Below are 25,296 nucleotides of genomic sequence, written 5' to 3'. Positions count from 1 at the left end.
AAGCCAAACTGATGTTTCTAAATAATTATTTATTCGTTTAGGAATACAACCAGGCATCTGTGAACAATTTTTCCAAGAATTTTACTGAAAATAGGCAGAATGTTTTGCTTTGGGAGAAGAATCAGATTAAGGAAAAATTTTAGTCTTGATGAAGGTTGAGCCTGGCATAATTCTAAAATTATTCTTAAATTTTAGCAATTTTGAGCCTCAATATTCTTATAGACTTCATTCTTATAAAAAAGTGTGTACGATCTATCGGTCGTCCTTTTGTCCACGATGTGACTCCATAGATGATAGGTTGGCAAAGCAGGTCAGGATCTATTAGGGGAGGTGATTGCTAGAAGATATGTAAGCAGTGATTGACCGGTAGTAACGCCCCTGAAAAGCTGGAATGTCACGCTTTTCGTGAAAATTAAGGCAGTAAAAAAATTTCATGCCGGTGCGACGATTGCTCTTCCTCGACGTTTCTTAAGGTAAATTGCAGCTCTAGTGCGATTTTCTGGATGCGATTGCGCTGACCTACAAATCTGGTTGCTGATGTTAAGAAAAACGCTCAAAAGCATGACGGGTAACATCCATATATTGTCCAACATATCCCCCCTAACCTCACCCCACCATTTCAAGTTGAGGTACAAGTGGTTAAAAATATAAGATATATCAACATTTAACTTAGCGAGGGGCGCAAAATCTCAACACCCGACTGTCCGCAGTTGTAAAATCCGACAAGAATCAGGTATGCTTAATGAATTCTTGAACAAAAATAATATCACTTTAAGCGTGCCTGTCGATGAAATATGAACTGTCAAGGAATCTGTAGGATTGAACAGCAATACAGCAAGATTTTCGGAATTGGGGGGGGGGGGGGGGGGTCATGCAGTGATACATTCGTATCACAAATTCGTATGTTAACACACTGGGTAAAAGAAGCAGAATCCTCCTTTATACGTTGTTTCCTTCCCTCCTGCTCCGAAAACCCTTTAGAATACAAAGAGATGACTGTATCAACAGCACAGTTACATAATACTCTGATAAAATTCAATGTGCACATAATCATTTAACTGCGTACACGTGTTTCCTTTACGAAATCGCTACAGAAATAATTTCAAGTTTTTCTAAAACTAAGCCTCGTGCCGAACACAAGAAGAAGTGGAACAGCTGGGCATTTCCTGCATTCCGCGCAATTTTAGAAATAAACCGCGCGGCTCCGACAATCCAATGAAAGCAGAATTGACAGCGACCTCTCACGAAACTATACAACAGATTTTTATCGATATCAATATTATATTATAGGAAACAAAGTTTAGGTACAAAAAATCTGGTCATTCTATTATCGTAAATATAGTAAACTAAACATTTCTCGGACACCCTGATATTTATTTGGCATCCATCTTCAAAGTCCACATTACGATGAGCAATACAAGGATCTTGATTAAAAGTATGTCCACATAACAGATTTACAGACTTGCTTACAGTAAGCACTCAACAAAACGTATTGCTCCTCTGTACAGTTGAAAATAACAGGACATGAACGTCTTGGAACGTCCATAAAGATCCTCAAATCCAGGTTTGTATCATACATTTGAGTAAATTCTGACAGCAATCTATTGTGAAAGGGCTCCTTAAAAATTAACCTCCCACGGGAGCAGTACTGTATTGCGACCATGAATAAATCATGGAATTCTAGTTGGGATTTAAAAACATAAATAAAAGCGTCTCTAGATTAATTTCATTACACATGTACATAAATGCTACGAAAGAAACCCCCTGATACAACTGCAATGCTAACCAGTGTATCAAAAGTTATGAAAAAGGTGAAAGGGGGAAACGTGCCATATTTCAAAGATCCAATTGTTGAGAGAATTTATCAAGGAATTTACAAGTACCTACAAACATTGTACAATTTTGCAGTACAAACCAGAGAAAATTTACTACAAGAAATGCTGCTGGATAATTAAAAACGTTTTTCTACTTCAATCAAAAAGGCCAAGGTGGGATGAACGGTTGCTGTAAGGAGGTTGTGAGATTTTGTAGTATTGTGAGACTCGTTTTTAGTAGATGATACAGATGCACCGACCATCTGCATAACAGAAAAAATGTCGGGCGGGATATTTCTTTCTACTTTATGGCTGTTTATGATGCCCTTAGCATGAGTTATGACAGCTTCGACCGGTCGTTTGGGGGGAGGGGGGGGAGAGATCCAGAACTCGGATTGTTCTGATCGTAAAAAGAATAGTTATGGTATGTAAAAATTTTACTTACAACGAACAATTATAGGAAGGGAGCGTAGATTTAAGCAGCACACGGGTTCGGTAGTTACACCGTAAAAAATTTCATCATAAAAATGACGCGATTTCTGTAAGAATATCTCTCGAGTGTTCACTGTAAGCTGAAACGTACTCTAAAGCAACTTTGGGTCACATCTCTTCAACAAATCTCTCTAGTAAATCTTCGGGCGTCAGACGCGCCATATTAGAATCCGTATCGTCCGAATTAGAGTGCGGTATGCTAGTATCGACTTGACTGGGTAACGTTGGCATAGATCGAACTTGGTTCGTGCTACTCAGCATCAGTGCCGAGTCTGTGGCTGATGTCTGGTCCACTGGGTTTACGTGTGCTGGCGAAGGTGTGTGGTGTGATTGTGTCGAGGGATGGTGTGGCGAAGCGACAGAATTCGTTTGCGGCGACATGACAGGACGTGGTGATGCGGTCGGAATATTTGACGGAGATACAGTCGGTCGTGGGGAACGATTAGGTAACTGTCCTGTTAAATGACTGGGTAATTGACCTGGCATCTGACCAGGTACTGGTCCAGCCATTTGTTGCGTGTTCATTTGAGAAGGCATTTGGCCGGTCATGTGGTTGCCCATTGGGCCAGGCATTTGGTTTGGCATGTTCCCCTGCATTTGACCTAGCTGTTGTGACATTTGAGGTATCATATTCTGTGGAGGAGGCATCATTTGTGGTGGAATGTTAGGGTTGTTTCTGCCAACGAACATTTGAGATTGTTGACTGGATGGGGGCATCATGTTTGTCGCTGGTGGTGGCATTTCCTGGGACATGGAAAGCTGGCGCTGTAAAAGATGATGTCGTTGTGCAAGTTGCTGGTTGTGTTGATTTCGCTGGTTTTGTAGCAGCTGCTGATGACGTAATAATTGCTGGATTTTCAACTGCTCTTGGATATTTCCTTGCAACGGGTGTGGTGGTTGCATGGCCTGTTGATTCATTGCCATATTCACGCCATTATTAAGCATGGCTGCTTGTTGACGTTGCTGCTGAAGGAAGGCCTGCTGCTGCTGTTGTTGTTGCAGCTGTTGTTGTTGCTGCTGTTGCTGTTGCGACTGCTTGTGCCTCATGTAGAGTGCCATTAACTGAGTGTTCGATTTGAGGAGTTCAAATGCTTGTTGTGGTTTATTTTTCAATGTCTCAATAAGCTGCTGAATCGCCTGACGGGGGCTCTGCTGCTGCTGCTGTGTTGACGGCTGCATCTGCTGTATCCCACTCATTGTCTGCGCAGGAGGGCCTTGCATCATCATTGGGCCTTGTTGTGACATCATCATTGGCATCTGAGACTGCATCTGCGATGATAGTTGTTGATTCTGTGCTTGCATTTGTGCCTGTGCCTGAGCCTGTGCCTGTGCTTGTGCCTGCGCTTGAGCTTGGGCCTGGGCTTGAGCCTGGGCTTGCTGTTGCGCTTGTTGCTGGGCCTGTTGCTGTGCTTGCTGTTGTTGCTGATGCATCATCGCCCGTAACCGATCCAAAACCGGCGGTTGTTGATTGTTTTGTGTGTTAACCATACCCATTCCTTGAGGTAGCTGGCCTTGTTGACTGAAGGCTTGCTGTGGATTTGTTCTGAAACCTTGAGACACCTGCATTGATTGCAAGGCGTTCTGATGTATACTTTGCTGTCCCTGCCGTGCAGCCAACGCCGATATCTCTACAGCTGCTTCCATTGCACCTCTGGGTGGCACTGGCACCTGCGGTTGCATCGGAATCAAATTCTGAATTTGTTTTTGTGGGGGATGAGCAGTGTGTGCTGGCATGGGCTGCATTGCATGGTGCTGAACGGGCACTGGCGGTGGAGCAGGAGGGGGTGGTTGCTGTTTCCTTTGGGCCATAGCAGCCATACGTCTCCGAATCATCTGTGTCTCTTGTAACTGTTGCTGAAGTTGTTGGTGTCGTAACTTTTGCTTTATATGCAAGCAATAGGGTACACGACAATCGTTCTTTGGACAAGTCTTGGCGTGAAAACAACACAAGGCAACAAGCTGCTTGCATATAGGACAACCAACTCCAGTCTTTCTTTTACATTGGCTGGCGTGGAAAACAACCTTTTTCATTTTTAAGCATATCTGCAATTGGCAGTTAACATCTTCACAATAGGTAGAATGCTCTAGCGACTGAATGCACCTCTGGATGGACTGGTGTCGCTGCTCCTGCTCAGTCACTTTGCTTTTGTTTGCATTCAGCTCAGGAACATCGAGATCCAAACCAAGCTTCTCCATTTTATGCTCATGGCCTTTCTCATTAAAGCAGGGAACACAGAGATCGAAGTCCTTAAATCGAAAAAACATCTATAAGCAGGCAAAGAACACCGAAAAAGTCTTGACATATGAATAAATCAATTACAACAAGTATTGAAAACAAGAAAAGGCAAAAGTAGAGCATAAATAAAAAAAGGCAAATGTTCTGGACAATACGAAAGCTCATGTCATGCGGAGGCGGAATTTAGAAGCCCTGAGCATATTGTTTGAATTCGATGCGACAGCAGATCCACTTACGTAGCTAGGTCTAAACTGGCATTGAAACTATAAAATATTATTTTCTATCTTACATGTACCTTGTTTTGAGGGAGATGGAAACTTAGACAATAGACCTATAGACATTATCTTAAGATTGCAAAAGAGTTTCAAAAGGCAGCATTCACAATGGGAAAGCAATTGCATAAACCCCATCCTTGTTGAACAATTAACAAGCTTTGTATGCAGCCAACCTGTAGCAGTAAATACTTCAAATAACAGCACAGACATACCTCGCACTCAGTACAATGAAACCTCGTCTCGACGTGCCGTTTACAAATGTTACAAGTGTAGACGAATCTCTCGGTTCCCTGGTTGTGAAGTTCTACAAGCATTGCCATGGTGGAGAATTTTGCCCTTCTCAAGCTTGAAAATTCCCAATGTTTTTCTCTGGCCAGTGTTAGAAAAGCATCCCTACCATCCATCAAATCACAAGACATCAACGGATCAGCGTCCTCGATTTTTCCAAGTGTTGCTTCTTTTTCGGGTGAGTGAAACTGGATCACGAAAAATACCTGTAATGAGAAAGGCGGTTTTAAAAGAAGAAAAAAGTTAGGACGACTAAGAAAGACACGGTGAATTATAGGACATGGATTATGAAGGAGAGTATAGGACATTGCATTCTTTACCAAATCCGACAGCCTACTTGGGGGTGGGAAAGATTTTGATATTGGAAGGGGGCTAATTCAAAATTCAATGCTAGAGATGATGGTTGGGGGGGGGGGGGCGGGATTGTTACGGAATTTTTCTAAATCAAAAATGGGAAGCTGAAAAAGTATCTTAAGTATGTTACCTCCTTATACTTTTCCATTGTCAAGAACAGACGCTGTGATAGATCACAGTCACCCATTTGCAAAACTGACGATTTCTTGTTATTCTTTCTTATGGCATTCTTGTTCTTGTTTGCTTTTTTGTTAGCTCGCTTGTTATTTCCTTTGTTTTTGTTCCCTCTTGCTAGTGCCTGAAATGAAAAATTGCGATTACAATCATTAAAAAACCCTATATAAAAAACACTACGAGTGGATATGTACAATCAGGAGGTGGCACTGTACGGAGCCTTTGGAAAATTTCATTTAGATGCCCCAAAGTTCCTTTTTGCTGCGAATCTTAATAAAATTGCGCTTCAGCCGGGATACTAATCATATAAGTTTATCACCGAACAACAGTTATAGAAGAAGCATGTTTCAGCAACAAAACGAGTTAGTATGGCAAAAGTTGTTTCCTATGACAATAAGATACTCTACGGCAAACAACAACCAGTTATTCCTGTACTTGTGTCAATTATTTCGCAACCGTAAAAAGGTAATAAAAGATAAAAGCTTCAGATAGCAATTTGAAGGCAGTTGCGAGGTACTTATGTGGCTCAAGCCAGCTGTCAATCAAAGTTACCCAATCAATAGGCCTGTGAGTGGAATCGTGCTCACTGATTGGCCAATTGTTTTAACGCATAATGAGAGCTTTGTCAATCAAGCATCTGATAGCGCGAGGCCGTAGGTGAGAATAAACAAACAAATAATTCTACAACGACTTGTTTGTCCAGATTTATGATTGAAGATGGTGTCATGGATTACTTCAGGCCGCATTAAAAATTTCGCCATTAATCATTTCATACACTGCTAGAATGCCGATTTATAGAATACCTCCAGCATCTCAGGATGATTGAAGATGAAAAGTAGAAACAACTATTTGGCATTAAATGTTTATAATATATACATTGAATTAGCACGTTGTTTATAAATGAGGTCCATCATTGTAAAGCTACGCCATCTCCCCTCTTTGAGACTTGAGTGCTTCGAGACTGTCTTCAAAGAACAGGAGAGCCTGGAAATACCCCTAGACGACCCAAGGCCTAGTTACAGTCTAAGAAATTACAAATACCCATTTGACACTAATAAACGGGTTGGTTTAACATCTGAGAAACCGGAGGAAAAATTCAACCATGTGGTACCAGAGCATACCTCGTCTTCAGGCTCTTCACTGGCAGCAGATGCCGCTTGGGACGCTTCTGTTTTCCGTCGTTCCTCTTCCTCTTGGTCCAGCTCTCGGATGCTGTCCTCGAGGGCATTCGGCCAAAAGTCACCATCAAAATAGGGTAGTTCTGTGGCGCTCCGTAAACCATCATCGCTGGCTTGTTTTAAGATATCCTAGTAAAAGAACGTGGTTAATTGAAACTAAGGCAGTATACTTGATAGACAATCCAGTGTTCTCTTGACACCCCTTTCAAAAATGTTGACTTTTTCCTTTCTACCTTTTGCCTTTTGCAACAAAATTAAAGAATTTTAGCTAGCCTGTATAAATCATTTTTGAAACTGAATTGCACAACACTGAAAAATCTGGGGCCATGCGAAAATAGGTTTATTTAAAGAAAACTTTATTAGGAAATTTACTTCTAAAGCCATATAGGCAACTTTTATCTAAAAAAACTTTCAATATAAGAAACAATCTTCAAAAGGTATTTTAGAAAACACACTAATTACAACCAAAAACTCACCTTGTACCCATACACAACTCCATCTTCGATGGCCTTATCCAGCATTTTCCTGTACCATTCTACAAGTCGCTTGTGTTTTGGTATCTTCTGCTCCGGGGGATGACAGTGGAAAATGTAGTCGTCTCCTTCGCTCGGAGGACAGGACCAAATATGCCCGTGAACATACCTGCAAGCATACACCCTTATAATATAGACAAACTGAACAAATAACCTACAGACATAAATGGTATTTACAAAACTTCTAAAAGTCAATGAAATATAAACTTAACTAGTTTCAGTATTACCATGACATCTGAATATCATATTAAGGCAATTTACTTTTCTATCCAAGCTTCAAGAATTCTACTTTGACATTTCCCTGCTAATATAATTCAATAGGCAAAATAAATCACTTTGCAATAATGAATAAGTGGATAGCGGAAAGTGAACTTGCTGCTTTCTTACCCTTGGTTTCTGCAATGCTCGAAATAGCCGATAAGAATTTCATGGTACACACTGGTTCTTAGGTGGCGAGGTCGGAAAAAGTGCACACTATCAAGGTACGATAAGTATATTCGCCTGCAAACAATTTTGAGAAAATTAATAATTTATATGGTTAACAAAAGTAGTTAAAAGTAGAGTCAATGAAAAAGGTCATTTCTCTTTCTGAAGACAGAGATTTAACAATCCTATTTTATCAAGGCAAGTTTTCTGTGTGAGACTCTATCATTGCTAGAGAGTCTTCTCGCAATTCTAGGCAATTTGACAGCCATCCTGACAAGGAAGCACGATCAGATGTTTTCGTACAGTACAGCTAGCAACTTATCGACGTAGAGAAAGTTAATACAGTTTCATTTTGACAACCTTTCTGTCAAATGTATTTCACATTCTAAGTAAAATCCAACCAAGAGAAACTGCTTTCTTTGTGGGGTATGCTTCTTAAAAGCAAAATGTCTTACTGGGCTAGTCTAAGAACGAAAAAACAAGTTTTGAATTTACTTGGAATTAGGTTGCGGACAGTCATCACCATATTCTTGTACGTGCATGCCAAAGAAGCAGACTTCAACGTTGTCGATTTCTTCAAATGCAAAAACACACCGCGCTCTGTAGGGAAAGCTGTTTGGGAATTCATCATCACTTTCAAACCTGTCAAAAGAAGAAAAATTAGTTCCATTATTCCTCCATCTTTAATTTGGTTCCCGAAATTTGCCCCATTGTTCTAAACTGCCTGAGTTTTGTAGGGCATTTATCGAAATCCCCAAGAATGATTTCAACACAACAGAAAACCATAACTCTCATTTTCATAATCTTCTTTTATCCATTATCTCTTGGGTTTCTTCCTTAAAATTTCATAGTTCCATATTTTAGGTACATTTCGCTTACTTATCTAGATTTTAGGGTCTTTCATTAAGTTTATTTCAAAATAAATTTCTCTGAACCTCTAATAAATCTGATATGTAGCCAGCCACGTGTTCCTAAAGGTCTTTCCGCAGCGTAAGCATTTCAAAACATTGCCTTAAATTCCCAATTCTTCCTCTCACGACGCCCTCGAAGATTTCACAAAAAGAGTATGAATGGAACAAAATTAGTTAAGTGTTTACATATATTTTCTATCCGGATGGTTTTAAAACACCTTTCTGATGTTTGTGACAACATACCTGGCTTTCATTCCTGGTTTTACTTCAACGGCCTTGTCCACACTGCTAACTATCCGGATCGTTACGTAGCCGGCTTCGGAATCTTGAGTTTTCAAAAATTCATTTACTCTACCCTCTATTAAACGCCCAAGAGTTGACTGTGGAAGCCCTGTGGAGAAAAAAGCAATTTTCAACCTCAGTTCCTCTTAGTCTAAAATTGTTGTCCATAAGTTGGTTTGGTGTGTTAATCGAGGAATATATTACGGATGAAATAAATGATAAATTAAAAAGTAGACAAAAGGGACTCACGTCTCGATGTGAACTTGTTTTCTTTCCGAGGTTCTCCTTTTCGTTTTAAGCAATTATCGCATTCAAATCTAAAAGAAAATGGAAAATTTCCAATATTCCGAAACCAGACCATCAAAAAGACATAAACCAAAATAAACCAGCAAGCTTACGAGCTGAAACCAAAAACTAACCAACTGATGTTCTATGATTTAAAAAATTGACGTCACGGAAACGAATTCCCGATTACGAAAATTTCAACGTCAAAATATAAACAATTTAAGTAGAGAAACTGAAAGTAAACAAGAGAGAAGTTTGCTTTTCTGGTAATGTAGTTCAAAGAACCATGCATTGGAGTTTGTGGTTGGAGTAAAAATCTACCAAGTCAAAAGAACGTTTAAAGTAAGTCAGCTAGGATAAACTGTTGTTAAGGGCGGTAGCAAATGGCAAAAAGCTAGTTAACACAGAGTGACAACAGTAACAAACGAGTTGAATGCAGAAATGCACAGGTTCCTTGTTGTCAAGAGACAGAATAAACAGAGAAAAATAGCAACGCTTTTAAGAGTCCTAACAAGTCAAACGGTCAGAGACTATAATAAAGGAAAAATCCCTAGAAAAAAGCGCTGAAGATGAGTTCAGATGTACTTACCCAGTACCCCAAATAAAATCTAAGTGTAAAACACAAATCTGGTGGAGCTTTCGGCCACAGTCAATACACTCGACAAATCTAGAGGAAAAATCGAAAATAGCATAATTGGCACGTGTAATGCAGCTTGGTGGGATTCAGTTAGGTCTAGGGAACAATAATATTTAACTAGACATATATTTAGGGGTTAGAAACACCAAAGGTAGTTCCCTTTATTTCTTCTATGCTTACATTTACTTCAATCATCTGTCTCAAATGTTTCATTGGATTGCACATTAAAGCTGCGATATGGCTCAATTTCAAACGAGTCTATCGCAAATGGTCTACATTATTCTCTCCAATTTCTTCATAAATCTTTGTACAAAAATTAGGACAAATCAAGTAAGCAAATTTAAGGAATACTGTGATTTTCACAAAACTTCTTTTTTTGTTGTGTTTTCATTTACCTTATCGTATTTAATATAATTAATAACAGTTTAATAATGACTTGTGTGAACAGGGTTTCTATAACGGGATTTTTATGAAAAGAAAACCAATCGAATCGCTAGTAAATACTATGCACCTTCAGATTCACTAGAATTTTAGAGCTAAAACAATCTCAGTTATTGAAATTTAATTTCAAAAGAACTTCATAGCTCTTTCCTTTAAGAAATTCACCAATCATGGCCTACTTGCCAAATCTTGATCATGACGAATCAATGAAATCATCCACCAATTAACTTTTCCTCTATACTTCAGTTAAGATTTCATACTTTAATTACTTTTTGCCTAATGTTTTAATCCGTTTTCCTTTCATTACACTTAATACATATTTCAAAGACAAGCGTCGTATTTTCTGATAACCATGCAATAAAGTTGAATCAAAACCAAAAATACGGAAAGTCTATACTTACGGCTCTTGTTCCAAATGATCATTTTTCAGTTTTTCAAACTGCGACTTAGATATCTCTTGCATAATACCATTTTCATCTCCAATACTTATTTTATCACTTTCAAATTCAGCAAAGCACTTTTCACAATAGTGGTATTTACTTTGATAACTATAATATGTTGCATCTCTCGGTATCTGACAAAGGTGTTTCCCGTAACAGTAGAGAACTTGCGGACTGAAGACATGCTAAAAAAATAATGGCAATGATAACGAGAATCCCGTAAACGTTCAAAAGTGTTACGTCAGTAAATGATAGCTTTATTTGCATGCGAAAATATAAGTTGAGCCATCGCAAGTAGATATTTAAAGCAGCTCTTTCTGGGAAAAGATAAGGTTTCTTTTGTATTGGTCCATTATCGCACCAATTTGAACCTCTGTACTTGACTGGCTATTTGTGCTTTGAAAAATCAATATTGGCCAATCAAATGCCTTGTGGATGACACACAGCAACAGGTGCATTCAGCAAATTAGATGTGTGGATAGAAAATTTATTTAAAAGATGTATGAAACAGAAATTTATAAGGGAATTTCAAAGCATGACAAAGAATGTCCCAGAAAATTCAAATTTAAATATTGGAGTCATAAGATACTGACATACCATCTATTGAAAATGTATCAATTATAGTTAACAAACCTTCCTGCCACAACAATACCCTAGTTTCTTCATCACTTCATCAATGTCAGTTTCAAATATTTCAGAGAGCTGAAAAACAATTCAATGCAATTAGACATTTGTTAAGAATAAGAACAATAAAACACAATTGAAAGATAGGTTTAACAAAACTGATTCCATTTATCGAAGAAAGAAAACAGTTGACTCCCGTTAAGTCGTACCGGTGATAACTCAGGCCACCATTAATTCCGACTGATTATTCATTCTCACTGGGTTTTCATACCCATCCATTCAAGTCAAAAGTCGTACCCCAGATTAGTCGGACATTCACTAAGTCAAACCACTTCCTTACCCCCCCCCCCCTCCCTCCCTGAAGTTCCGATAGAAGGGGGTTATTTAACTGTAGAATATTAGGCGTTTTTCCATTATTGATTGAAGACTAATCTTTGCAGATACTTTACCTATTTCCAAATGGGGGAAGTATAATCCTGTAGAATATTTCTGTAAAAACTAAACTAGCTACCTTTGAGCAATATTTGTAAACCCTTGAGGTCTTCCGGTTGTAGAGCCAAGCATTGTCAAACATAAGTCTCATATCATCACTGAACTACAAAATTAAAAAATACAGAATTTTAAGCGTTATTATTACGAAAGCAACAGAAAAACATGAGAGAACTGTGCAAGAGGAAACACTTTATGTGTAACTAAATAAAAATATAACAAACACTGGTCTGTTATCAAACAATTATTCAAGTTAACAATAAAAAACGAAAATTGGAGAACGGAAATGGGACACATCCAATCATATCATGTAGAATCGTTTGATAGCGTAAGAATTTTTTTTTCAAACTCCTCATCTGTTCTTGCATTCCCTTGATAAAGAAATTATTAGGGTGAAACAAGAATATTTTTGAAATTTGTAAACAACAAAAATCGATACGAAGACACACAATGTTATTCTTCCAGATAATTACTTGTTTTCTCAACATACAAGAACTTGATATGGAAGGAAGCAAACAAAAAAAGTAACGTCTTACCTCCCAAGGATTCTTGTAATCTCCTTCTTCTAGTTTGGAACGAATCAGTGACAGGTCCATTGGGCGTTTCACGATCGTAAAGTAATCCTGTAGAGAGGATTAAGTTATAAAAAATCATGAAGGCAAAGCGCGTAACGGTATGTCTCCCAGCCAGCTTTCTCTCCAGTTGAAGAAAAAGGTGGATGAAACAGGTCGAATAATTGCAAAAGAAAATCTTCGACTGGAGAGTCAGGACAGTAAAGGTCTAACTCTAGAGGGCACTGACTGCATGCTAGCATCATAAACTACAAAACCTAATTAGCATCTTCTAGCACATCGGCTGATAATTTACTGACAAAATATAGAGATATAAAATAAGTTTGTTTATGCTTTGGCCTGGCTGTAGGGAACTTCAATACAAAACTGGATGTCTAATTACAATCTGCAATTACCTAACCGTCAACAAAGAAGCCTATTTTTCCTGTTTATCTCAAGTATCAGAACGACAAAGGTATGTACAATAGTTAAAAGGGGGTAGGTAAAACTATACTCACAGGTATTCCCAGAGCATCTGGGTCGACAGCCTGCCGAAATGGAAACGACTCTGGATCTGCAGAATGTACCTTCTCAAAAACTGGAAGAAGAGCTTCAAGCAGTTCCTCTTTCGTGAAATCTACAATGGGGGAAACATTTAATTACAAATAAAAAGCAAGATCAACATAACTAAACACAGCCGTACAAATAAATAACTGATACTGCCTTACACTACCTCGCTGATTCTTCTTCTGCAAACTTTCTAGATTTTAGAGACATTCTGAAGAAAAACCTAATGCAATACAGAAAATAAAAATCTAAGTGCTGCAAAAATAATAAAGATACACGAATTCATTTGTACCTTTTTTAAACGGGAATTTTTTGTCACAGGTTCCTGGTTCTGTCTTTTCTTCCTTCTTGACAACAGGTCCTGACCCCTTGCTTGAATTAGCCATGCTTGATGGTGGGGACGTCCGATTGGCAGGCGAGGAGGGAGGCTCACTCTTAATTGGCTTTGGGGTGGGGCTGCGGCTTTTTGGGATAGTGCCTGTCTGCATCTTTTCATTTTGGCTCGGCGATTTGGATCCAGCAACATGCTACGAGGAAAAGTGAGAAACGGTAATTCAATCATGTCTTTGTGCCTTTGAAAAGGCTAGGAAGTGAAACACACGTAAATGGCACTTACTCATCTTCTTAAAACTCCTGAAGCCCTCTGAAAATGTTTAAAATGACTTCCAGCTAAATACAGCTAAAACAATATTTGCTTAGAAAGGCAATTACTGATCTATGATTCTCTGGAAAAGCAAATTGATAATTTTCCAAACGTACATACAAACGTACCAAGTTATACATGACCAGAAACAACAATATTCTTATCCCATTGAGAAAAGTAAGTAGAATAAACTTTAGGTTAACAATGTACCTGCATATGATTTGGTTTTTCATCCTTGATAGCTTGGTTCTGGAGGTCATTTTTTGATGACGTCATAGTTGCCATCTTCACATCTTCAGGTTCTCTCATTTCTGTTTTGATTCCACTGCGGAAGTTTTGATGTTGTTGTTGCGTTTGTGGCGGCTGTGGTCCTTTGCCTGCCTGGCTAAACTGCGGAGGGGTTGGTACGCTTCTAGGAGGTGACGGCTTCATGTCGATATCTTTTGCTTCGCTTGTACGGTTGAGGCTAGGAGCCACATTTGGGGATTGTCGTCCCATCGGTGATCTTGCCTGCAGCTGATTTGTGACCGACGCAACAGACATTTGCACCTGGTTCAGTTGGGTCATTTGTGCTTGGCTAATCTGCAGGTCTAAAGACCGGGTTTCAAGGGGGCTTTGATTCTGGTTTTGTATGTGATTCTGCATATGCACGGAAGGACTTGCAGTGCTCGCTGCCAAAGCATTGACTGATTCACGCAAAGCATTTGCCCTGTCAAGTTCAGCTTTGGTGAGGCTCAACTGCTGGGCGTGATTCATTTGTTGTTGTTGCGGCACCTGCTGTTGAGATTGTTGCTGTTGCGGCGAATTCATACTCATCATTTGCGTTTGTTGTGACTGTGGTTGTTGGGGAAGCTGGGACATTTTCATTGGTGATGGCGTCTGCCGATTCATCATTGGGAGGGGAGAGTTATTCACAGGCGGCCTTATCATCTTGTTATTTGGCTGACCTGAAATGAAACCAGTTTACCTATAAAATTGTTGAAGAAATGCAACAGCATATACTTTGTTGAGGGAATCTCAAACTTACTTGCGACCTAATGCTGATTGACATGAAGTAAGACAAAGATAACAAGGTTTGAAAACTGGAAATCAATGAGGTGAAACCTACCCTGCACCACACTTCTCTGTTCCAAGAGTCGCAGTTGTCGTTTTTCTTCCAGCTCTTTCTGGATTTTGTATATCTTCTCCGCCAACAGATGATAATACTCATCCTGTAAACGGTTAGAGGGAATACCGATTGAAGTCAAATAAGACAGGGTACAGTAGGCATTGTGGATCTTCGGTGGGGGGGGGGGGGGGTTCTGACAGAAGGAATTGACAGCAAGCTCTTATCATCAAGGACCCCTCAAAATAGTACACTCTTTGAGGAAATGTGAGAAATAGTTCACAAAATTGAAGAAGAAGACTTTTGAAATCGAAGAATTGTTAAGCTTTTTACAATTCAACAATCTAGTTCCAAGTACGGTATTTACATTTGCCATATACTATTAGTTACTGATACTTCAGTAAAATCTCTTCAAATTGTATCGAAAATATACTGTATTGCTATTTGGAAGTACTATTGAGGTTCTGCAAAATCATTAGTAAACAAAAAAGTTAGTAAAGAAAAACACATATACACAATATATAGAAGATGATTCCCTAAACCTTCCCAACCCTCTCAACACCTTCCTCCAGCGCATCTAAGTGTTTCGATTATAAGTAAGATAATTTCTTCTTAAGATAATTTTCAACATTTAAGAAACAGACCTTTAAAGCAACTAAGTAAGTCTTCAGGAAGCAAGTCACACTGATCATGTACAACACTTACCCTGCTGCCAGCGGTTCTATACATTTCGTCCTCGACCTTTCTTGCGTATGTTTTCAGACTCTCCATTCTTCTGTCCTTCATTGTCGTTGGGTCATTGATCGGTTGTGGAAAAATTGCATGGACTCTGTGATAAAAACAAACCCAGAGATATAAATTGAATGTTCATAAAACCACATATATACTCACTTATGCACAAGCTGCTATCGTTTACTTTTCACAAGCTGCTATCGTTTACAAAATTCATTTACTTTTTATATTCAACAAACATTTAATGTGATAAAGCTCAGATACAACATCTAGCTCAGTGGCAGAGCACTTGACGTACAAAGTCAGGGGTCGTGAGTTCGAGCCTTGCTCGGGTCGGTTATTTTCCCACATTATCTATTAGATACAGCATCTAATAATTCAGAGATGATTTCAAAGCAAAAAAACAACATAGAAATCACAAATCAAGCCTTTGCTTGTACTCACAATTTTTGGACAAGATGCTCTCGCAGATCTTGTGTGACCGACTTATGCCAATTGTCCCTCTCTTCTTGCTGGTTACTCTCGTGCATAGAACTGTAAGATGTTTGCGATTTTTACAAAGTATATCGAAATGGTTCAAAGATTACAACAAACATTTTTGGGCAAGAGAATGCAAGAAAAATATTGAAGGGACATGTTTTGCGTCCCAAAGTTTCAAAAAAATCCATAAAATATGAAAGTCATTCCTCTGATGACCTTTGAAGAGGAAGATAATGAAATCAAAAAATTGCAGCATCGTTTCCAAAAAGTTGTTTTTTCACTGTTTTATACTAAGGCTTTGGAAGTGTTGCATCAGTTGCTAAGGGAACGATTAACAGTTTTCTTCAACCCTATAGCTCTAAACGATTAACAGTTTTCTTCAACCCTATAGCTCTATCCAATTCTCAAATAAATAACCATACAAATCTGAATGAACAATGAAACTAGTCACATGAATGAAAAAAATTTAATTTGTCCAAACATTTGAATTTGCTGAGATATGCTCACATGAATGCAGACGATTCCCTACCAAATCACAGCAATTTGGCTTAGGTTATTGTGAAGCAAGTCAGAAAAAAAATTTATATTTCAAATAACAGCAATATACATTATATTACCATAATTCAAACATTCTGAAAAAGTATTTTGTTGACGTCTCCAACATCAACACTATTATCAACAGAAAATAAACCTGGTAGACCATTTCCACTCTGTTGAGTCCATATACATAAGTAAAGATCTGAATGTTTTAGTGCATAAAACCAGAGACAGAAATAAAACTCAGTCCAAAAAGTCTACTTTTGTTTAAAAAAGATAGCAACTTAGAGAAGACTAAATGAAAGTTGCTTAGGTAGAAGTTGTGTACTAATACTTACGATCCATTGGTGCCTGGCTGAGATCCATCTTGCATTCCTTTTTGAGAAAAATTTAAATGATTATGTTAAAAGCTGGAGGTGATGAAACTGAAAAAAGTTTCAAGGTGAATTGCAGGAATTGTTGGCAGGACATCAGGCAGATGCCAATCAAACTTGTATGAGGCAATTAGTCATTTGACAAAGAGAAGCAAACTTTAAAAGAGCATGTCATTGCTAGTTGACTGGAGGACTTAAGAAAATGGCCATTTTTATATTCATCAAAGCTCATGAAAACAATGAGTATTTCTACAAACTGATGTCTTCTACCATTTGTTGAAACCTTATGCTATCTGTAACCTGGTTTCCATACTAGAAAATGGTAAAACTCCAAGGAAATTCTAAAGAAATTCTAAAAAAGGCAGCTCAAGCTTGCCTAGATTGAGAAATGCAGGCTATAAAGGAAAGAAGTGTGTATACATCTTAGAATGCAAAACAAAACGATAAAAAAACTAGAGACTGATAGAAGAATGTTTATAAATACTCGGCACAGAGAGAAACATTCAAGGAGACTTTGTAAATACCTTGAGGTCCTTGCTGGGACATGTTTTGGCTGTTATTAATGTATGGAATACCCAATGCATTATATGCTTGTTGTATGCCACTCTGGTCATTGACCATTGGTGATGGCTGAGCACGCCTTTCTGATGCCCCTGAAGCTGCTTTTAGTGGTAAACAAACTGGACAGTCATTTCTAGTGCAGTTTTTCCAATGGGATATGATCTGTCTTGATGAGGCACAATGAGCTACTTGACAAACCTTCCCTGCTTTACAAGTGGTCATATGGTTTAGTACTCCCTTCATTGTGCGACAGTGAGCTAAGGTGCAGGGCTTCACCTCACCATTGGCTGAATTCTGCTCCCGTCTCTGACATTTGTGGGCATGCAACAAAAGTACAAGTTGTTGTTGGATCAGTCGCTTCTTTTCAGGATCAGTAGCTGTTGGCTGCATGCCCTGCCCTTGATTCTGTTTAGACAAAAAGTTAGAACTCAATATAAAGGCCTTTCCCATAGCATTTGTTGAAATTCAGTCAGCATAGAGGAGGAAGTGTCTTTGTTTTGTATTGGTATATTGTATTAATTTCTTGTATGCTTGTCTTGTTATTGATAAATTGTATGTAGTGGAATTTAAAAAATGAAAACTGAACTGAACTGAGCTGGAAGGTTTGAATAAAACCATGTATGTACAGATTTCTAGACTATTTCCTAGTGGCTTGAGTAATTATTAAGTAAATTCCAGTTATTCTTGTTGTATATTAAAAGGTTTGTATATAAAATTAATAGTAGGATAAACAGAGATTTTAGAAAAAAACTAAGTAAGGAATTTTAAGCAAAACAGCCATAATGAAAAGATCTTGCAGAGTGACAGAAAAAATCCAAAAGTTGGCAAAGTAGTAAGAGCATACACTGAAACAACATCGAAGCCATAAACCTACCACTTGCATCCCCGCGTCTGACACAGCAGTGTTCATAAGGCCTTGGTTTGCTAGACTTTGAGGCATAGGTCTTTGGCTCGGCATAGAAGTTACAGGATTTTGAATCTGTGCTTGGGTAAAACCCATAGGCCCATTCATGTTCATATTTTGGTTTAGAGACACTTGTTGATTCATAGTATCTGACTGGAACATTTGTTGGCGCAAAGCTGCATGTTGCTGCAAAGAGTAAAGGAACTCATCACACATCATTTCTCTATCATTTCAAATAATAGCATACTCTACAAAATAATCTACAGCAACTTGAAAATGTTCAGGGCTGCAACTTGAAAATAGGGCAGCAATGAGTTGAAGTTCAAAAGTGGGTTCATAAATTTTTATCAGTTTATGAATATCACATAAATCATTTTTATCTGTTGAACTTTCAACTACAAGGGGGGTCAACTGTCACTGATTCCTAAAACAACAAGGAATCAATCTATGTGTCATGTTTCTCTTATGCCATAATTTATCCATGCCTGGATAAGAGTTTTGCTTATGTTGTGGTCATGGCTTCAGTATTATGTGCTACATGTTTCCCTTTAAATGCTAGTTTGAAAGATAAGAGGGTTATGGTTACTCAAGAAATTTATCAATCTTTTGAGATGAACAAAACTGACTAGAAAGATGGCAGAAAGTGTTAGCAGACATAAACATCTTACATGACATAAGATGACAAAATTAATATTGTTATTGTTTATAAGGTGACAAATTGTTACTTTTATTATAACAATTAATTCAAAATCCTATCCCTATAAAAATTCCCATGATTAAGTTAGAAATAATTTTAATCCAGAATGATGTTCAATGACAATGTTTGTGACAGCGGTGATCATTAATTTCCAGGTGATGATGTGCAATGAGTGAAAAAGTGAAAATGATACAAACATTGATGGTAAGCCATTTTTTATTATGCTAATAATAATATATGATGCAAATAAAACACTATGTCATATCTAATAACAAATAAATTCATTGTATTAAAAAATAATGCTGAATAATGATGACTCATCTTCATTGACTATGAAAGTTTAAATAATGCTGAGAAATGATGACAGCTCAATATTGACAATAAAACATGTTTGACTAATAGGCACTGGAAGATTTTGATCCTTTGGTCTAACAGATAGTAGCCCATAGGTACCTAACAAACTAATGAAGATACATTCCAGTGATAATGCTTCTATTGAACTTGGCTACAAAGATATCAAGCAACTTTGAATAACCAACAAGTTTTTACATTACACAATGAAAAATAAAGATGTACAATTACAGTAGATTTGACTTGTCTTTTTTCAGTTTATACCCTGTTTATTAAAATTAATCTAAAAATCAATATACCAATACCGCATACAAAACAAGCCTTGAGAATCTTAAACTTTTGAACTTGTGCCATTTATCGAAAGTTAAGCTTACCTTTACTTACCTATTACCTTAACTAAACTATAATTTCCTACCTATCAACACTCAAAACAGGGCCTTATATACAGTGTTAAAGGTATCTAATCATATTTTCTCATGATACAGAAACTACTAACAACTTTAACAGAAATGTCTACTTACTCGTCTAATGAAAAATCAAATATAGAAGACAGAAGAAAAAAATTAAGACAAAAATCTACAAACCTGGGCCATCATTGGATTGTTATTCATTTGAAATTGTTTCATTACGTTATTTTGTACACCAACTGGGCCATTCATGGCTGCCATGCCAGCATGCTGCTGTTGATTCATCATATGCCTGATCTCATTTTGAAATGATGGCATTTTAAGCATTGCAGGATTAACTATCATTTGGTTTGGTGCATTTGGCACTCTTATTGGTCCTGTACCAAACATCTGTATAGTATTTGCATTGGCAAACCTGGGATTTTGTGCCTGAAAGTTCATATTTTGAACAGGCATCTGCATTTTGTTCATCATGTTAATACCTGTGTGCATATTTGAGCCAACAACTCCAGTACTTTGATTACCTCGTTGTAACAATGCATTTGCCATTGTACTTTGCACAGAGTAACCAAATGATACTGGCATGGAGTTGGCATTGGAGGACATCAATCCCCCATTCTGGGGTGTCTGCTCCGATGACCTCTTCATGTTTTGTTCCGCACTAAGATGTGGTGTGGCAGGGGTTGGCATACCGAGTGTGCTAACTGGCATTTGCTGCATCATAGATATTGCAGGTGTTGTTAGACTATTAGCAAAACTTTTTGTTGTCATACCAGCAATGGAGCTTGCAGGGCTCATAATGTCCCTTGAGTTTATACTTCCAGTTGCCATAGAAAATGTTGGAGCCCCCTGAGAAGCCATGATACTAACGCCCATACTACTCATGCCCATACTACTGCATGGTGAGGAGACAACATCACCAACAGGAGCATGATTTTCCATATTTTCTGAATGTGATGAAAGTCCAAGATCACCATTTGATAAGCCTCCATTGCCATTTGAGTCATCTTCAAGTGCGAAGTTATCCAATATAGATAAGTCAATAGGCTTGTTGTTGAAGAAGTCTAAAAAGTGGTAAAAATTTAGCTAAAATCAGTCCTAGTAGGAAAACTACACTAAAATTACCAAGGCTATTACAACAAGTTAAGGTTATTGTAAAGGAGGAAATTAAAGAAGAAACACCAAGAATGGGAAGGAAATTCTATCCAAAGCAGTTTCTGACTCTTTGCAGAAGTTTTGCAAGGAAAATGTTATTGAGTATAAAAGTTTGTCATTGAAGTTACTGTTAATATCTTTCTGCAAATAACCAAAGTCAGAGTGAATGAAAATCAAAATAACAACTGAAATGTCTCTTGTAAATTAGAAATTTGTATCAGCCATCTCTTCTTAGTAGGATTTTCACAAAGGTATTTGCTTTTTTCTAGAAACTTGCAGAAGGAACTGGGTGTTCTAATCTGGAAAATTCCATTTAACTGAATATAAGATTTAACTCAAAGTGGTTTAAAATGGCTATTTTGATCCACTATCAATATAAAACCAGCTTTGTGTGCGAATATAAGCAAAAGCATATTGTCAAAACACAAAAACGTAATTGGTTACAATATACCAAAATTTATCTGTAATTTCTGGGTAGAATGTAGCTTTGATCTAGCTAAGCAGCATTTGTGTTTCTTAGGAAAGCTTTGGGCTCATTGCAAAATTTTGCATGTGCAATTTGCATATCTTTGAGAAGCTATTAGAACTTTGAAAAAGTCAGCAACATGATCACCCTACTTGCATGAAAAAGTGCTTTATTGGTACAAGAAACCTCTAGATCTCCTGACAAACCATAAATGTTTTAGGTTCTAGATCCAGGACGGGAAGTAAGTCATTTGGCGATTGAACTTGTTGGAACAAATGTTCAGATTTCCCATATACACTTATTCTTAATTCTTACATTGTAACTGGCAATGTTGAAAATTTATAACAGTTTCAAAAAATAGTTTGCAAAAAAAACCAAGAGCATTCAATAAAATGTGATGATCAAGGAAATATAGTTAAACATTTAAAAAAACAAAACAAATTTGCTGACTTCAAATTAATCAGTGCGAGCAGATATTCTCTGTTGAACACAATAATTAACAGAAGGAAAATCAAACTAGTTGAAAGAGGAATTATGAATAAGTCAAGCAAATTGGCAATCACTGCAGGGAGAATATAGATCAAAGTGTTGAGAAAGTAGAAAATATATATGTTAAGAAAGTAGAAAAAAGGAAAATAAGAAAGGTAATGCATGATTCCATCAAACCATTCAATAATACTGTACTTTCAAGGTTTAAAGATTTTAGGAGAGCTAAACACGAAAACAAGATATTTTCTTCCAATATAAACCCAATTAATGAGCATAGAGTCAAAAACAAGATCAAAAAACAAGATTTGGCCAAACAAACTTGGGTAATAATAAACTTGTTTCTATTCTGATAAACATAAAAAGATATATTTAGAAATGTTTCTTCATTTTCTTTTGGAAACCTGAATTTGCACCAAATATATAGTGCTTGGGTATCTAAGAATATTTTATCACTGCTATCTAGAGATTTATGGTATAACAATATAAAAGAGCTGAAAAAGATAAGGTGATTCTTCATCAACAAGGAAAGTCTAAAAATGGACCTTATCTGCTTGAATCATATGTTTTCTCTTGACATTTTGACCAGTGAAAAGAGCTTGTAAGGCTCTACAAATCAAAATTTTAAAAAATACCTAAAAACAAATGGTTTTTATGCAGACATTTGCAGGTTTTTTGTATTTTACCTAAAATTTGCTACCTTATATATTAATAACAAGAGGTTTTATTCTGGTTTTAGTGATCAGAAAATCAAACCAAGAATCAAAGTTCCCAAGTTTTCTCATTAATATCTTGTACTTCTGAATTGGAAATACAAATGCCAACCGCAACAATTAGGGTGAGGAATTTTTAATGGCACAAGCTAATTTCTAATATAATTTTCTAATCATTTCTTAAGTTGACCTAAGAGTTGAGCCTTAACCAAAAACAGGCTTGTACTAAAAATTTTTTCAAATGAGCATGGTTATAAGAAGCAATAATACAGTTTTTGCTGCCCTTTGTTGAAGCTTGGTAATAAACTGCAGAAGAAATTATTTCCTTTAAAATTATAGTTTGTATCATTTCTCTTTTTACCTATTAATTTTAAGTTGTTTGACAATCCTTAGAAATCAAATCTTTCCCTAAGATTTAATTACTTTACATTAATTTTGTACACCTTATATGCTTTTAAATGTTTTCATGTTTCCCATTTCATGTTCATTAGTGTGTCACTAGTGGCTGTATTCAGTTCTCTGCTGTAAAAACTGGGTATTATTTGTAAAGAATTGCTGATTCACTGCCATCTATAGGCCTGAGATTTTTTGCAACAATCTAACTTCTTTAACAACAATCTAAAACATTGCAACTAAAAACATTTCAATATTTTGCATACTGGATGATTGAAAGTAACTAAATAAAAGTGATAGTGGCAACAGATGTATCTAAACTATATGCCAAGATACAAGCAAACTTTTGGTATTTTTTAATTAAATTGATATCTATGTAACATAACAAATTGTTGACCAGTCCGTAGAAAAAGCTTTCCAAAATAAACATGGATAAAATCTTTCATACTTCTTTTTTGTTTTTCATTTTTTGCTTTCAATTTCATCTTTATTTTCAAAAACTTTTTTTGCCTTTTTTTGTCTTTGCTAAGAAGGCTAGGCTAGCTTAACCAGTTCATATCTTGTAGTAGGTATAGTAGTAACAATAATTATCTTTCTGTTCTTCTCCTTCAAGTTCACCATCATGTTTTCAGTGGTAACATTCTCAAAATCATGTGCTTGCTTTTCTGATTGGCAAATTTCAATCCACAACTGGTATATATGGTATATATATTTCCTAGTGTAGAGTTTTCAATCTATCTTCTGACATTTCATACTCTGATTAGTGATTAGACAAAAAGCTCAAGTTTACTCAAATGTTTGCTTTTTAAAAGTCAATTTTAAGTTTTGTACCACCAAAAGATTGATTGCAGAATTAAACTGTTCATCACAAAAGAGCTTTGAAAGTAACTTATTCTGTGAGAATCCTGACACAATCTTGTCTACAGAAGGCAGGCAGTTATTTGTAGATGTATATATTCTTTACCTAATCACGCAAGTAAACATATCTTATAGTCATCTAAACAAAGGGGTGAAGAAGAAACCTTAGCTAGCAAAACAGCTAATCGTTAAATTTTACAATTTTAAAAAGTGCCTCTCTTCGGAGAGAGAAAGAGGCCCTAACAACAACAGCATTAAACAAAAAAAATACCATGCATGGACTTATATTAACTCATAAACGTTTTAATACTGGTCAAATTTAATGATTTCGCTTAATTCATATGATTTGTTATAGCACAGTAAAGTGACCAAGTGACCACTTAACAAAACCAACACGAAACAGGGTTGGCCTACTCACGTCCCTTCAACTTCACGAAGCAACGAGGAGACATATTCATCGTTAACTTCTTAAAGGTTTATATCTATTTACTATTACAAAGAGCCTTTCCAAACAGAAATTAATGTCGTATAATGCGTTCTCCCAAGAAAAAGTCTAGTGCGTGGAAAAATTTTGCCCCGCATTCACAAGCATAAGTGCACCCCGAACTGCGTGAAAACATTCAAAATTTTGTCAATTTAAGTATATTTAAATCGAGACAGCCGCTTCAAATCAATAGTGTGAATAAAAACAATTGAAATATAAAGCTTAAGCATTAATTTTCCATGAAAATATTATACAATTTGACTATTTCATTGATGAAAACAACGTTGTGATGTCTGACAGGACACTTTGAAATTCTTACCCGAAATTTGTGCGCAGTTTTTTTTGCCCGGACAAGTTATGTCGACGGAATTAAATACCTCGGAATGTCTCTTACCTGCAGACTCTGAAATTGGTGTTTCATGCGGCGATGGCTCATCGGGTTTTCTTCTTTTAGTTGGCGGAGCGTTCAAATCAGATTCGGCCATTGTAGGCTTGATCGTTGCGCCCGTGTTCAGCTCGGAGAGCACACAAAGGCAATCATATATGCTCAAAACTTGGCCAAGTATCAACCGTGCAGCATTATAACCGTTGATGTCAAAGTTTCAAACCGATTAGTATACAAGATGGTATACTACAATCTACAAATTCTAATTTACGCCGGATTTCGTCGTCACAACGCCCGCTAGTTTTGTTGCGAAAACACATCGTTGAGCGAAAATGGCTGCCGCTTCCCTTCTGCCATAGTAAAATACGCTCCGACCAGAAACTACCACAGTTTCAGCCACTTGACACAGAATATAAAATCCAATATTACTTCTCCACTAGCTCCACTCATTTATAATGATATATGGCAGGTAAAACGCTGCTAAATCGATAAAACTATATAAAACTCAAATCCTTCTACTTTCTCAAAGGCCCATGAACAAGCGAAACATCAATCTTCGCTGGGGGCA

At 37.1% G+C, this 25,296-nt stretch overlaps 1 protein-coding gene across 1 annotated transcript; it reads right to left on the bottom strand.

The window, feature by feature from the left end:
* Positions 1–1,250: 1,250 nt before the first annotated feature.
* LOC135686868 (histone lysine acetyltransferase CREBBP) lies at positions 1,251–25,296 on the bottom strand. Its single transcript, XM_065203233.2, has 25 exons — positions 24,738–25,296; positions 19,966–20,852; positions 18,304–18,519; positions 17,393–17,834; positions 16,833–16,869; positions 15,922–16,011; positions 15,451–15,574; positions 14,749–14,851; positions 13,851–14,587; positions 13,290–13,524; positions 12,949–13,067; positions 12,416–12,502; positions 11,902–11,985; positions 11,400–11,468; positions 10,728–10,951; positions 9,838–9,915; positions 9,213–9,280; positions 8,925–9,072; positions 8,266–8,412; positions 7,732–7,845; positions 7,288–7,453; positions 6,755–6,940; positions 5,590–5,757; positions 5,030–5,311; positions 1,251–4,553 (listed from the first exon to the last, which is right to left on the bottom strand). Exons 1-25 carry the CDS (start codon positions 24,826–24,828, stop codon positions 2,415–2,417), a joined length of 7,041 nt encoding a protein of 2,346 aa, XP_065059305.2. The 5' UTR covers positions 24,829–25,296; the 3' UTR covers positions 1,251–2,414.

Source organism: Rhopilema esculentum, chromosome 6 (assembly GCF_057945365.1).
Source record: "Rhopilema esculentum isolate cy_ngs chromosome 6, ASM5794536v1, whole genome shotgun sequence".
Lineage (NCBI taxonomy): Eukaryota > Metazoa > Cnidaria > Scyphozoa > Rhizostomeae > Rhizostomatidae > Rhopilema > Rhopilema esculentum.
This window is presented reverse-complemented; position numbering and strand designations above follow the sequence as displayed.